We start from the raw sequence: 15,137 nt of genomic DNA, 5'->3' as shown, positions 1-15,137 counted from the left end.
TACTGGCCCTGCTGCTCTCGCCTGTGCACCCACTGATGTCTGTCAGCGAGGAGCATCCCTGGCCTGGCCTGTGCCACTGTCCCCGTGTCACCCTGCTGGGACAGCTCAGCTTTTTGCAGTGAAAGCTCCTCCTGCCCTCTGTGCAGGCTGGGCTGCCTTCTCCAGCACTGCTGGGCGAGGAGCTTCTTTGTGTGCTGTGGTGGGTGCTGCCCTCACCCCTCCTCGCCCCAAAATCAGCCCCGAGCCCTGGGCGAGGCAGCAGCTGCTCGGAGCGGAGCGGCGGCCAGCAAGGCTTCAATAGCAGCTGAAAGGGAGGAATAATTTGCATCCCGTCAGTTTGGAGAGGCACTTGGAGGCGGGATCTGGCTGCGGCGCTGCGGGGACAGAGGGACCCGGGCTGGGGAGAAGCGCTGAGCGTTCCCAGGCTGCCGATGGGGGAGATCTGGGTGCCTGCCCTCGACAGAAGGGCTGTACCCAGGGGGTCTGTCACCTTCGGAGCTGGGCATGTGAGGCTGGATGCTGTGTGCCAGCCAGGGGGGCACTCCCCAGCCCATGCCACCCTGTCCCTTTGCACCTCCGTGTCCCTTGCTCCCGAGGGGACGCGGCCGTGGTGGCTCCCTGGGCTGGGCTGCTGCCTGTCCCCGAGCCCAGCCGTGCCTGCTGGAGCTGGCACTGAGGCCTCGGGCTGTCCTGGCATGGCCAAGGCTGTACAGGCACCACTGAACCGTGCAGAGCAGGAGGGAGCCCTGGGCAGGAGGCCAGGGGCTGAGGAGGTGTCCCCCAGGCTGGCCGTGGCAGTGTCCCCACTGCCCTCACGTCCCTTGCCCTGAGCCATGCTCCGACCTGGCAGGGTGGGGGGCACCCCGAGAGCCTTTAGAGTTTGCACGAGATGAGGGGAATTCATCCTGAATGTCACTGCAGGGAAGCACACAGCAAGCTCAGGTCTCACATAAAACTGTCAGACCGGGGAGCGAGATGAGGGTCACACCTTCTGAGACAGTTCCGGGGTCCCAGCTCCCCCTGATCCCCCCAAACTGAGTGGATTACAGCGTGGGGGTGCGGGGGCTGTGTACATGTCTGCACCACCCTGGTGACAATTGGATTTTCCCCCTCCAAAACTGATGGTGGCACTACCCAAGGATGCCAAGCCCTCGTGTTGTGCTCCGTGTAAACCTGAACGGGCTAAGAGCAGTGCTGGGAGCCAGGGCAGCCCCCTCTGTCCCCTGGACACCTGGTGACAGCGTGGTGTGACAGGATCTCACCTCATTTAAGGCCTTGGAGTCGTGTGGAGGCCACCACTCTCCTGGTGAGCTGCCCCAGCACCTCGTTGCTCGTTGCTAGGAAATCACATCTGATTGCAGGGCTGCATTTGCCTAAGTCAAGCTCAGGGGCCAGAGATGTGCCAGTGTCAGGAGGACACAGGATCTCTCTTCCCTGTGCCTGTGGTGTCCAAGGAGCTGCTCAGAGCTGGGTCCAGGGGGCTGTGCTGCATCCCACAGCACCTCACTAGTTCTTCAGGCCCAGAATGATTTTGTGGTCACGTTGTGAACTCTCAGAGCACTTCCCTGCTGGCTTTGAAGCCTAAACTGTTACTCACAAGTGCCCAGTGCTCACATGAGGCTCCCCATGGCCAGGAGGGAATTATTTTGATGTGAAGGGTCCGTGCCAGGCCTGCCTCCATCAGGACTGCCAGGTTGCTAAACAAAGCCACCGGGGCTGCTTTTCTTCTTGGACGTCTAACTAGGTCAACACACATTTGCCTTGTCTTAATAATTATTGATAAGCTGCAGGGGATCATGTGTGGTGCAGGACGGGGCTGCTCCTCCTCCCAGCTGCCCGTGCAGCCCCCGCCCGTGGCAGATGCTCTGCAGAGGATTTGTGCCCTGGCTCTGGTGGAACACCAGGCTTGTTTCCCCCCGGGAACCTGTGCAGCTCCCCAGTTCTCTCCGAGCCTTTCCAGCACTGGAGGATGGAAGGGAATGAAGAAGTGGTGGCACGCTGGTGGCTTTGGTGACTGCAGGGTCCTGGCTCCCTTCTGGCCCCTTTCCAAAGGGATGCTGTGGCTCACGCACATTTCAGTCCGTGTTTGCTGGGCGCTGCTGGGAGGGGAGAGCAGGCGACGCCCCTGTCCCACCCCACACCTCCTCCTCTCCTGCCACCAGCCCCGTGAGTGCTCCTGGCTGCAGGGAACGTGAGGAGAAGTGGTTTTCTCCTAGAGTCACCCCTCTGGAGGGCGGGAGGCAGGGAGGAAGGATCAGAGTGTCCCACGGGCTGGGAGGGTCGCTGTGAGCTGCACCAAGCTGCCTCCAGCCTCCAAGCCAGGTGCTGATGGGGCTGTGCCCACACCCGTGGGGATCAGAGCCAGCACTCCAGGTGAGTGGGTCTGGGGTCCCTTCCTCGGCGTGGGCTCCTCTCTGAGCCTCCATAATCAAAGCGTGCAGACCAACTCCAGCGAGGTGAAAGGCAAAGAATAAATCCAACCACCCTCTCCAAGCCGCTCAGACTTCAGAGCTGAAGAGGAGGTTATGTCCTGGGGATTTTTTTTTCTGTTGCTTTTCCAGCACTAATGAGCAGGGAGGAAGTTCTACTCTTTGTTCCAGTGGCGTTCACTGAATTTTTTTCCCCCAGTGAGTAGCAGGGAGGGGAGGAGGGGATGGGAGGCACCGTGTCTGGACACGTGGGACCGGGACAGCGAACGGCAGTGCGGGATCGTTCCGCTTCACCCCTGAGCTTCAGGTGACAGCGCTTCTTTTGTGAGGCTTCTGCGTTTTCTCATCAGATCAAAACAAGGTTTTGGTTCCAGCAGGATTCTTTCAGAGCTGGTGCAGGGCAGTGATGTGCATCTCTCTTGCGGTTTTCCACTTTGCAGAGGGAGTTTCTGACCTCGACTTCTTCCTGCAGTCTCTGGGTAGCTTTTTTCTGGGGAGCCTGCACCAGTCCTGCCCTTTACCGAGCTCTGTGTGCTGTCCTCGCCCTGCCAAGCACACTTCTGGCTGTAGGAACAGCGGCTGTGTGAGGATGTGGCCGTGGGCTCTGCTCTCCCTTCCTTCCAATCCAGCGTTTTTAAAAACCAGTTCAGAGCACCCTGTGTGTGAGAGCTGCTGGGAGGGCGGGGGGCTCGCTGGTACCCTCGTTCAGGCGGGGTCTGGTAAAACTTCACCCAGCTCTTGCCTTCCTCTGGGCCAGGGCTGGGACGTGGCCAGCCCGGGCTCAGCCCCCGAGCACAGGGATGCCGTGCCTGGGGGTGACAGGCCCTGCCACCCCCCTCACCCACCCCACTGCCCCTCCACGAGGGCTCGGCACGACTCTATCATAATGCAGCATGAATTTCATTAGCTCATTTGCCTCTGAGCCCGGGGATAGTTTAATCCCGGAGTGTTTTAGGAGGCCAAGCGCGGTTTAGTCCGCGGAGCCCCACGGCCGAGCTGGGCTCAGGGCTCAGGGCTCAGGGCTGGCTGGGCACGGTTGGGCCGTGCACAGGGAGGGGGATGTGGCTCTCCACACCCTTCCCATCTCGTTAGGCAGATTTTATAGCGTGAAATAACAGCGGGCGCCGCGGCGCGAGGGCTGCGCTGACCGCGGCAGCCAGAGAGGGGGGTCCCTCTCACGTGCCTCTGATTTCCCTTCCACCTCATCACGGGAGGGTTTACTTAGCAAGCTGAAAAAAATCATTACATATGCTGCTAGTGGCCTGGTTAATTAAGATCTACAGTTCTCTGGGTAGGAAAAGACGACCTATATTTACTGTATGTAGGAAGACATCTGTCAGCTCGAAGCGCTAGATATCCCAGCGCAGGTTTGTCCTGCTTTTGCAGGCTCTGAATTGCAACTGTTTTAAGCTCTGATGCAGACCAAGTTAATTTTAAGATGACTGTTACTATTCTAAACATAAGGAAGGGCATATTTAGCCTCTCAGTACTCAAGAAGGCAAAACCCCCTGCATGTTTCTAGTAATTTTTCCCTAACAGTTTGCACAAAACAACAACAACAAATCCTATTTGGTTTCTGCAAAAGAATATGTTCGAGGGTGATCGTAAAATAGATTATTTTTAAATCTGCAGATGGTTTCCACATATTCCTCCTCAGCTCACTGCAGCTTTCCACCTCAGTAAACTGGTTTGTAATTTAGCCGAGGGCTGTGGAGCAAGCGTTCTGTCGTCTTGTTTTTCTTGCTCGCTTCCTTTACCCCCCCACGCCCCCCTCTGCTTTCTGTCCCCTTTCTCTCCTCTCTCCTTGCCTCTCCCCTGCCGAGGGGCTGTCGGTGTTGGGATGGGTGTGAAGGGACACTGAGCCACAGCTGGCTTGGCCGTGGCACTCCCCCCAGCCCCTGGGCACCGTGGTGGGGAGCTCCTGGCAGAGCCGGGGCTGGGGTTAGGGCTGGGGGGCAATGCCACGGAGCCCAAACCACGCTCCCCCTTCACTCCTCAGTGCTGGGCACAGAGGGGGCTGCTCCCATCCACACGAGTCCCTCCAGCTGAGGGAGTTATCGGGGGGCTCAGGCCGTGGGGAAAGGGTGAGGGATGCACAGCTCTGGGAAAGATAATTAGGGGAAGGATGCACTTTGAGTTCTGCAATGGCGGCTCCCCCCTCCCCCCGCTCCCTGGAAGAAAACACTGCTTTTTTTATTTCTTTGTTCTTTCACGGTTCGGCATTATAATTATTGAGATTTCACTGCAGGGCAAAATGATCATTTGACAATGTAAGTGGGGAAAATAATTCTCGTGTTATCCAGCAGCCTCACTCTTATTATAATTATGGCGAAACTCCTGCAGACTGAAGTGGGGGCAAAGAATTTCCTCCTATGTGGTGTTTGGCTTTTCAAGATTTCTCAAGATTTGATTGCAGATGGGAGAATTTTTTTCCCCTCCCATCAATAATCCGAGGTTGGTGATGGATGGCGAAGGACCAGGGTACCTGTTGTTTTCCCCTTTGTTTTCATTAGGCATTTTCCATTTCTGTCATTCTCGGCGCTGGTGATGGATTTTTATGAGCAAATATCTTGGTTCGAGCCATTCGGAATTGTTTGCACAGTAACGTCTGCAGCGGCAGCAAAACCCAATTAAAAAATCAGAGGAAAATTGATGCAAAACTGCAAATCAGCCCCTCTGAAGATGGGGGACAGCAACAGCTCATTCTGTGCTGAGGCGGGCCGTGGGGCTGGGTTCACCTGCCTGGGGCTGGGCAGGGGGCTGGGTTCACCTGCCTGGGGCTGGGCAGGGGGCTGGGGCCGTGGGGGTTCCTCCCTTTGGCTGTGGGCAGTGCCAGGGTGTTGGGGGTGCTGTGGGAGAAGCTCCAGATTCTCTGTGAGCCGTGCTTCCCAGGGCACTGAGGCCACCACATTTCCTGTTCCATCCTCCATCCCATGCCATCCTCCATCCCGTGCTGTCCTCCATTCCATACCGTCCTCCATCCCATGCCATCCTCCATTCCATATCATCTTCCATCCCGTGCCATCCTCCATCCCATGCCATCCTCCATCCCATTCCACGTTCCATCCCATGCCATGTTCCATCCTGTGACTTCCTCCATCCCATCCATCCTCCATCCCGTGCTGTCCTCCATTCCACGCCGTCCTCCATCCCATGCCATCCTCCATTCCATATCATCTTCCATCCCATGCCATCCTCCCTCCCATGCCATCCTCCATCCCATTCCACGTTCCATCCCATGCCATGTTCCATCCCGTGACATCCTCCATCCCATGCCATCCTCTGTCCCGTGCCATCCTCCATTCCATATCATCTTCCATCCCATGCCATCCTCCCTCCTGTGCCATGCATCCCATGCCATGTTCCATCTCATGCCACCTTCCATCCCATGCCATGTTCCATCCCATGCCACCTTCTATCCCATGCCATGTTCCATCCCATGCCACCCTCCATCCCATGCCATCCTCCCTCCTGTGCCATGCATCCCATGCCATGCTCCATCCCATATCATCTTCCATCCCGTGCCATCCTTCGTCCCGCACTGCCAGCCTGGTGCCCAGCATCCCTGTCGGGGCTGGGAATCACGGCGTGGTGGCAGGGAACTCTGCTGTCCCCTGCCACCCCGGGGCTGATGGAAACGAGCTGACAGAACACAGCAGCATTAGCCTAATTATGGCCAAACCCGCTACCTCTGCGTGGAATTTCCTTTCTTAGCGACTTCCTGTTTTGCTCTTTGAGATGCAAATTTTTGCACAGTCCTCGATCCAGATTTTCTCCTCATTAGCATGAAATCTGACTAGTTCCGCGGTTTTTTAAATAGCAAATGAAAAAAAAAAAAAAAGAAAAGAAAAAAAAAACCGAAAAAAATGAAAAAAAAGAAAATTAAATGCTGTGCACAAAGTAGCGGCGAAGCCCCCCCGTGATTCTCGGGGGCAGGAGGTGGAGGGGCTGGTGAGGATTTTTGGGAATCACTCAGCCACAGCCGCGTTTTTCCACGCCAGGCTGCTCAGCTTTGCTCGTGCGTGGCTGAGCGGGATGCGGGAATCAGCACGGAGGGTCCGGCGGGCAGAGCCCCTGCCCAGCTCCCCCTGGGCTGCCCTCCTAGCCCACCCACCCTGAGCTGGGCAGACACTGGTTCAGCCTGTGGACCGCGGTATTTTTGTTTGGCTTCCTCCAGGAAAACGAGACTCATCGTAACCGGAGGTTAAAAAAAAAAAAAAAAAAAAAAAAAAAAGAACCGACGCTCCAAAATTCCCTCTTTGAACTGAGTGTTCTCTTGGTGGATTTTATACGTTTTTATGCCTGCCGTAATCCCAGCCCGCTGCAGCTCGGCGCTGGGAGAGGGGCTGCTGATGGAGTCGGAGCAGACGGCACTGTTTTGTGGTAAATGTCACTCTAGTAATACTCAGCTCTGCTCGGAAATAGAAATACAACCCTCGCTGGCGTGCGGCGTGCTGAGCCGGGCTCGGGAGCTGCCCTGCTCCCCTGCCTGCGCCGTGTCCCGATGCTCCGGGAATGCCGCTTGCCTGCATCGCCCTCCCCCTCCCCAGCTCCCCTGCCCAGCCCCTCCCTCCCCGCTGCTTTCCACCACATAATGAGTTTGATAAGAAATTGTCTCGTTAACAGGATTAGCCATGGAAATCTCTAGTCCCCTCCTATTCATTTTGTAATGCTCTTCATCCTGTTCTGTAATTTTCTGCTGGCATTAGGCGGCTCCGGACCACCTCGGGAGACTAATTCCTCCTCTTTTGGCAGTGCCAGCGCGGCTGGTGACAGGGGGCTGCTCCATGGGCAAGCCCCGGCTCCGTGCCCCCCCCCAGGGGATCCCTCCTCCTCCTCCTCTCCTCCTCCTCCTCCTCCGTGCTCTGGTTCAGTGGAAGTGTGTCACTCCCGAAGTCGCTTACGCAAACAAACCGAAGTGTCCCCAAACACTGCCGGGTTTCGCTGCCAAGCGCTCCGGTGACTCAGAGGTGGATTAAAACCCGGAGAGGCAAACTGTGCTCTCCCTCACACCCGTGTGAATCCATTTCCGTGGGCAGCATAATTCCGGATTTACTTCTAGGAACATGACTTGCAAGACTGGCCCTTGGGTAAATAATGACTCTTGATTTAATAACTCCTGCCAGCCCTGCAGGATACCTCACTTCCGAGGGAGCTAATAGAGAGAGATCTTTCCTAACATCTGTTTTCCCAGTTTTGCCGACTCCTGAGCCTGGATTTGGGAAGCAGCATCCAGGCAGCAGAAACTGCCCACTGCCAGCGAGTGCAGTGAGGATGGAAAACCTCAGGGAAACGCGGTGTTCCCAGTGCTCCACTCAGCCACGGGCTGGCTGCTCACACCCGGGTGCAGATTGGCAGTGCCAGCTCCTGATTATGCCCATCCCATGTTTGTTCTGGTGTGTGTTTTCCTGACAAGGAAATCCTTGGTTTTGCTGGAAAACCTCTCCACTAGCGCAGCAGCCGGTGTGCAGTGTCCTGGGCACTCCCAGGGCAGGGTGACAGTGTTCAGTGACACCTACTTGCCATCCTGTTGCAAAAATTAGGTGCTCAGAAATCCCCTCCAGTGTTTTCTTTTGGATTTTTTGGCTTGTCAGATCCCCGGAGCCTCAGGAGTGTGTTGTTGGCACAACAGCTGCTGGACAGTGGTGTCACACAGAAGTGACAGTGGCACCCTCCTTGTAAACCTTTCCTGCTTTTTCCTCTCTCTCTTGTTTCACGTCTCCCTCTCAGAAAAGCCATTTAAATGTAATTCTGTTCTTAAACCCTCTCCCTCATGCATGCCTAATGAACAGCCGGCAGAGGTGCCGGAAACGGCCCGAGTAGGATTCAATCTCGCCGAGTGTCGACAAGTCATTTGGAAGGAGCCCTGGGAGCGCGCCCAGTTTTATTACAGCGTAATTAGAAATAAAATCTTGTTGCGGGAGGAGAATGAGAGATGGGTGTTAATCCTGTAACGGGAGGAGATGGAGCCATGCTTATTAAGGAGATCAGGGAAGGGAGGTGGAAAGCCCGTCACGACTCCCCGATTTCCACCCTTCCTCTGCTGTTCCCTCTTCCCTGACTCCCGCAGAAACCATCAGGTCCTTCTGTCAGGAAAAGGGCCACTGCTGCTGGGGAGGATGGGGAGGAGAGGAGGATGGGGACGAGGAGGAGGAGCCCGAGCCCCGGGCTCAGCTGGCGCTGCTGGCGTTACAAATGCCCGCGACTCTTCCAGGTGGGAACCTTTGGCTGAGCTCACAGCTCTGCTGCCTTTGGAAGGGCTGGGAGCAGCGACGGCCCTACAGCTCCCCTGGGATCCCCACGGCAGGCAAACACGTAAATAAATCTGTCAGATTTGTGCAGGTCCTATGAAATTTGCATTGGGCTCGGCTCACAGCTCTTCTTTAACATCTCCACCAGGGAGGGACGCAGGGAGCTTTAATCTCAGTGCCCGCTCCAGGCCCCCTCTGCTCTCAGCATTTGCTGTGGCACGAGCTGGGCTCAGCCCGCTGAGATGAAAGGCAGCTCTGGTGCATGGCCACCGATGCCAGCCCGCTCCTGTGCCCCGTGTCCCCTGCCCCGCTGGCACTGCGCCCCACGCTGTCCCCGAGAGGGAGGTGGCGATCAGCGCCATGGGGCGGGCAGGAGTTCCCATCCTGGCTGGGTTTTCTGTGGATGTTCCCTGTCCCCAGGTGTGCTCCGTGCCGGGCATCGTGGAGCAGCAGCCGCAGCAGAAAAGTGGCAGCCCGCAGCCAGAAAATTACAGGCTTTGCTCTTTGGGGCTTCCCCCTCCGTGCCTTCCCCCCGGGAGGCATTTGTCACTTTAAACGCGGCCAGAAATAACACCAAAGAGTTATTGGATTTGTCCGGGATGCCTTGGGATGCACATGCTCTGAGTATGGCCAATTCATAAACGCTGGCACCTATTGATTCTGCAGCAGTACCAGGGGAAAGTTATCTCATTAGTCTTATGAACTACACACCGTGCTCCCTTCTGAAGCCCTGACCCCGTTGTTTTGATAAATCTATATTGCACAGAGCAGGAGCTGGTAACCTGCACCGGCTGTAATCTTTCTCCTGGAATTGGGAGCCCCTTGGGAATGACGCTGGGGTTTCAGGGCCACCGCTGGCAGCTGGATGTGGGAGAGGGGTGTGTGCACTCAGTGAGACCCCACAGAAGAGCCCCTCTCTCACCCTTGTGCTTTCCCCAGGTGAGGGTCCTGGGAATTTAGGTGGAATTTAGCTCATGGTGGGCTCTTGGTTTGATCCGAGGGCTTTGGTGAGGTGTCTCCAAAGGCAGCAGCTCAAGTCTCGCTGGAAGAGTTATTAGAGGCACATCACTCCAACCTGGCCACGGATGTGCTTAATCCTCTGCTTCCTGTAAAGCCTTTCCACCTCCTGGCAGACAGGGAGATCTGATTTTATTTGGAGCCCTCCGACGTTAATCTGCCTGGCAAACTCAGCAATAAGTCACTTGGGTGAGGTCTGTTGGAGCCGCTTACATCAGTTACAGCCCCGCATCTCCCCCGGGCCAGCAGAGCGTTCCTCGACAGAGCCGCTTGTCCCCTCCCAGAGAAATAAAAAATAAATAAATAAATAAATAAATAAATAAATAAAATAAAAGCCAAGGAAGCTGTGCTGTCAGCTTGGGTGCATCTCACACGTGATGGAGCGGTGTCACCACACCGTGCGAGAGGCAGATGCCTCCTGTCACTCCACGGTGGAGCCGTGGATCCTAAACCCGCAGGATTTCTGCCAGTTCCTGTCCCCGGGGAGGTTGTTGTGGCTGGAGCTCCATCCAGAGCCAGGATCTCGGGCACAAGGCTTTGTTTCCAGCCCAGAGCACGGCAGCACAGGGCTGTGGATCCCCAGGCACGGCCGCGTGTGAGGGTGTGGGCTGGGGCTGCCAGCACTTCGCAAAATACAGCCCCGTTACCATGGAAACCGGCTCCCCCCATCTCAAATTCCAGTGCAGCCAATGTTCTCCGCTTACTGGTTTGATGGGAGATGAAAAATTAATGTTTGATTTGCATGTTATTGCGGTGCTGTGGGACCGCTCCCCCTGCCCTTCCGCGGGGGTCGCGCAGACCCCGGGGCGGCTCCCGCTGGCGGCGGAGCACAAATCCCGCTCACCGCACCTCTGGTGCCAGCTGCGGGCTGCGGCGGGCCACGTGCGGCCACGCCGGGGCCGACATGCCGTGGCACGGAGGTTTCGGCTGAGGTTTTGGCTGGTGAAGCCCAGAATCAACCCAGCAGGGATGGAGTCGCAGGGGTGTTGCTGGAGATGTGGGGATGGCAGCTCCCGCTGCTTCCAGGGAGGATCGGCGCGGGGTGCCAGCCTGGCGGGTGCCTGTGCCTCTGTTAGCCACAGCTGACTGGAATTATGATTAATTATCTGCTGGATTTTTTGCTGTTTGGAGTCCCCCACTGCCTTGTATCGAGCACTTGGAGTAAACGCTCACATCTGGCTGAGCCGCGGCTGGAATGGGTGATGCCAGCACAGCTTGGCACTGCCATTGCCTTGGCTCGTGCCAGGGACACTCCCTGGTTCCCTGGGTGAGGATCCCTGCTTTCTGCTGGTCTGTCAGCCGCAGTATTTTCAGGGAATTGGGCCTGGGGTCCTGCCCAGGGTGTGGGAGCCAGAGTGCCCTGGGAGCATCTGCCTCTTGTCCTCTCTCACTCATGCTTACTCTGCACTCCTGAGTGTGACCATGGAGCTTTCTTCTTGCCTAAACTGAGAATATCCAGGTGCTTCCAAAAGGTGCTGGAAGTAGAAACAGTTGTTTGGCCTCATCAGCTAGATCCTGGCTTAGCAGGCGTTGTGCAGGGCTTGAGGGAGCCATTTGCAGATGTTGCTGATTTACAGGCTGGGTTTAAAGGTTTTCACTCTGAGCATTCAGCTGCACTAAATTACCTTCTGCAGTCGTGGGGTTCGGTAGGGGGTGGTTTGGCTGGCAGCACGGTGCAGCCGAGCAGATGGAGCATCCCATCCCAGCTGAGACTGTGCTGGAATAAACCCCAGAGCCCCACAGAGCTGGGGGTGAAAGCCTTGCTTGGCACGGAGGGGCAGGGCAAAGTGCTTTCCAGGTGGGCAGGGAGCCTCTCCAGAGCCTCAGCTTCTCCTGCTCTCCATGTAGCCACTACACAGGCCTTTCTATTGGTGTTAATTACTGTTATAATTCATGATGAATTACAGGGGTCAGGAGCCAGCCAAAGACTCCTTCCCCCTGTGCCAGGCTCCAAAACCAGCTGGCCTGAGGGGGCTGCTCTCCCGCCACCCTCCTCCCGGGGCTCAAACATCAGCTCAAGCCCTTATTTGTTTTCACATGATTCTAAGTAAGTTAAGCTAATTATTAACTCAGCGGGACGGATTCACTTTTAATTGCCGCGTTGCCATGGCGCGCGTGGCACGGCGGAGGAGCAGCGTGTGCCGGAGCTGTGCCACACGCTCTGCAGCCACGGCCCTCCCGAATCCGAGCCCTGCCCCGTCCAGGTGTGTGTAAAGACCCCCCAAAGCCACCTTTCCGCTGGGCAGATGTGTGTGCTTGGCCAGGGGGAGGGATGGGGGGAGGCGGTGCCCACAGCGCCGGGGCTGCTGCTGCACACACGAGGTTCCCGTGGCTCAGCCAACTTCGCCAGCCTGCCTGAAACTTCAGCCAGAGCTGCACCCCGGTGTGCTGGGGGTGCAGGGAGGTGGAGCAGGGTCCCCCTTTCCCTGCCACAACTCCGGTGCCAGCTCGGAGTGCAGGGGCTGCTCAGCCTGGGGCCAGGGGAGGCTCGCTCACCCTTCTCCTCCCTTTGTGTCTCCAGAAAATAGGTTTTTTATTACTTCTTATGGAGGTTTGTACATATCGGACGTGCAGAAGGAAGATGCCTTGTCCACCTACAGGTGTATCACCAAGCACAAGTACAGCGGGGAGACGCGGCAGAGCAACGGCGCCCGCCTCTCCGTCTCAGGTGAGCCCGTGCGGCTGCCAGCGTGGGCGGGGGGCGGCCCCTGTGCCCGGGAGGGGCCCAGCCCTGCCCGCTGTCCTCTCCCCTCCTTGCTGCCCCGCCTGCCCGCAGCACCGCCACCCCGCACAGGGAGCATCCTCGGCTCCCCGCAGCGAGGGGACATCCCGGTGCGGGGCGGGAGGTGCCGTGGGGACCGCGCCGGGGGCTGGCAGTGCCCGGGCTGTGCCCCCCAACACGCAGTCCCCCCCGAGCCGGGCGCGGCGGTGGCAGTGCCGCGCGTCACCCCGAGCGGGAGGCGACGGGGCGCGCTGCGATGCGATGTGACAGCCCGCGATGTGAGCAGCCTGACGCGATGTGACGAACATGCAAGCGATACTGCGGCGGAGGCAGTGCAGTCCGGAGTGCCGGGTGTCTCGGGGCGCTCCCGGCTCCGCTGACTGCCCAAATTACTCCGCTCGGGAGGGAAGGAGGGAGGGAGGGAGTTCGCCCGGCTCGCAGCCGCTCGGCGCAGCGCGCCCGCTCCCTGCCATATGCTGTTCCCATCCTCGGGTGCTCCCGCACCGGCTCCTCGAATTAACCCCCCGCAGGGCAGGGAAGAGATGCAGGGCTTGCCGAATCCCGAATCTTGCCCCTCGGCGACCCGCGGGCCCCGGGTCCAGCCGTGGCCGTCCTGCCGCACGTCCCGGCGGTGCGGGGGCATCACCGGGTGTACCATCCCCAAATCGCGCTCTTCGATCTGGCCCGGTCCCCTCCTGGTCGCTGTCATTATTTACACGTCACGGCGTTTTACTTCTGCTTGGGAGTAATGAAAGAGGTTTCTTTCCCCTGGAATTTAATTTCACGCCTGAGACTTAGTGATTAATTTTCTCCTTTCCCAGCTGCCTGATGGGCCCTTTTGCTTGTAAATTTTGAAATGTGCCACAAAATTTGTGTATTTTGCACCAATTAGGTGTCACCTTGAGTAATTCCTCTGATGCTGAGTTTATTCCTCCCATCAGCTATTTGGGATGTGTTTTTCCTCCCTCCTCCACCTGTGCCTGTTGTCCTGCTGCCAAGGGCTGTGCTGGCCGGGTGGGACAGGGCACCCCGTGCTCAGCAAGGATAACGGGGTGCATCCTGCACTCCTGGCAGAGCCAGCAGCTCAGGGGAATGGGGAGAGCCAGTCTCTCGTGGATGGTGCTGACTGGGCACGGTGTCACCATGCCAGGGGGTCTCCCATTGTCCCCGAGACACCTCACGTCCTCCTCTTCCCCGGCTGAGCCCAATTCCTCTCCCAACCCAGACCCGGCGGAGTCCATCCCCACGATGTTAGACAGCTTCCAGTCCAGGGAGGTGAAGGCGGGCCGGCTGGTGGAGCTGCCCTGCATCGCCTCGGGCTACCCCAACCCGGCCGTGCGGTGGATCAAGGACGGGCGGCCGCTCCCCGCCGACAGCCGCTGGACCAAGCGCATCACGGGGCTGACCATCAGCGACCTGCGCGTGGAGGACAGCGGCACCTACATCTGCGAGGTGACCAACACCTTCGGCTCCGCAGAGGTCACCGGGACCCTCACGGTCATAGGTGAGAGCCGGCGGGGAGGAGCGGTGTGGGGCTTAGTCCTGCTGCCTTCTGACACGTAAAGCCTTTAGCAGTATACAGCTTTAGGGGTTTATACAGCTGTATAAACAACAGCCTTGTGTTTTGGCACAGTGTTTGGCTCGCTGGAAGCCACTGTCTTGCACATGTCCGACGTGTTGGGTGCTTCTGTGCTTTGCTTTGTTGATTTACATAAAATTTATGTCGATTTACATAAAATAAGCTCTAGCCAAACAGTAAATACCATCTGGGCAGGCCAAGTATTTATCACGTGCTGTTTTCCTGGGGGTTCCTCCTGTCACCAGGATCCTGGCAGTACCAGAGCCACTGTGCCTGCCTTACCTTGAGCACGGTGCCAGCCGGGCACCGCCAGCCCGCTGAGAGCCAGCCTGGTGTGTCCCCAGCTCAGCACTGTGCCTGTCACATGGACTATATCTTCTTCCAGCCATCCTGCCACCTCCCCACAGCACCCTGATGCTGAAAGCAGGGCCTGTCAGCAGCGAGGACGGTGGCAGGGCCACCTGCCTTATTGTGCGGTGACATTTACCGCCCAGCCGGGCTGGCGCTCCCGGGGCAGCAGGAGCGGAGAGCGCAGCGGGGATGAGCCGCCTCCCGCGGCGCTGCCCGGCACCGCCAACGCCTGTCCCCTCTCTCACAGACCCTCTGCGTGTGACCCTCACACCAAAGAAGCTCAAAACGGGCATCGGCAGCACCGTCATCCTCTCTTGTGCCCTCAGCGGGTCCCCCGAGTACGTCATCCGCTGGTACCGCAACACGGACCTGGTGGCGGTGGATGACTACATCTCCATCCGGGGCATCAGCAACGAGACCCTGCTCATCACGGCCGCCCAGAAGAGCCACTCCGGGGCCTACCAGTGCTTCGCCACCCGCAAGTCCCAGACGGCACAGGACTTCTCCATCATCACGCTGGAGGGTGAGCTGGCTTCCCGGGCTGGGGGCTTCTTCCTCTGCCCCTCTCTGAGGGGATGCTTTGTGCATGGCTGGGGGGCAGGGAGACCCACTGGGGTGGGGGTCCTCAGGCTGCTGCCAGCCTGTTGCTGGGCTCTGTGTGCTGTCTGCAGGGGCACAGCACGGCCAGGATGGGGAAGGACCAAAATAAGCGTTGACTTGCCATCCCCAGCCCCTGGGCACCCCATTCGCCAGGCAGCCTCCATGATCCAGCCCACTGAGCGTGATAC

General features: G+C 58.0%; 1 protein-coding gene across 1 annotated transcript in view; it reads left to right on the top strand.

Moving 5' to 3' along the window:
* The window catches only part of DSCAML1 (DS cell adhesion molecule like 1), a 96,501-nt gene that overhangs the window by 54,807 nt on the left and 26,557 nt on the right, over nucleotides 1-15,137 (top strand). Inside the window, 3 exon segments of the mRNA XM_041413866.1 lie at nucleotides 12,219-12,365; nucleotides 13,645-13,923; nucleotides 14,597-14,872. Of these exon segments, the coding sequence (XP_041269800.1) occupies nucleotides 12,219-12,365; nucleotides 13,645-13,923; nucleotides 14,597-14,872 (702 nt within the window).

The sequence above is a fragment of the Onychostruthus taczanowskii genome, unplaced genomic scaffold (assembly GCF_017590055.1).
Source record: "Onychostruthus taczanowskii isolate IOZ18803 unplaced genomic scaffold, ASM1759005v1 scaffold43, whole genome shotgun sequence".
Taxonomy (NCBI): domain Eukaryota; kingdom Metazoa; phylum Chordata; class Aves; order Passeriformes; family Passeridae; genus Onychostruthus; species Onychostruthus taczanowskii.
The sequence above is the reverse complement of the archived record's forward strand: the minus strand, read 5'-3'. Positions and strand labels throughout refer to the sequence as shown.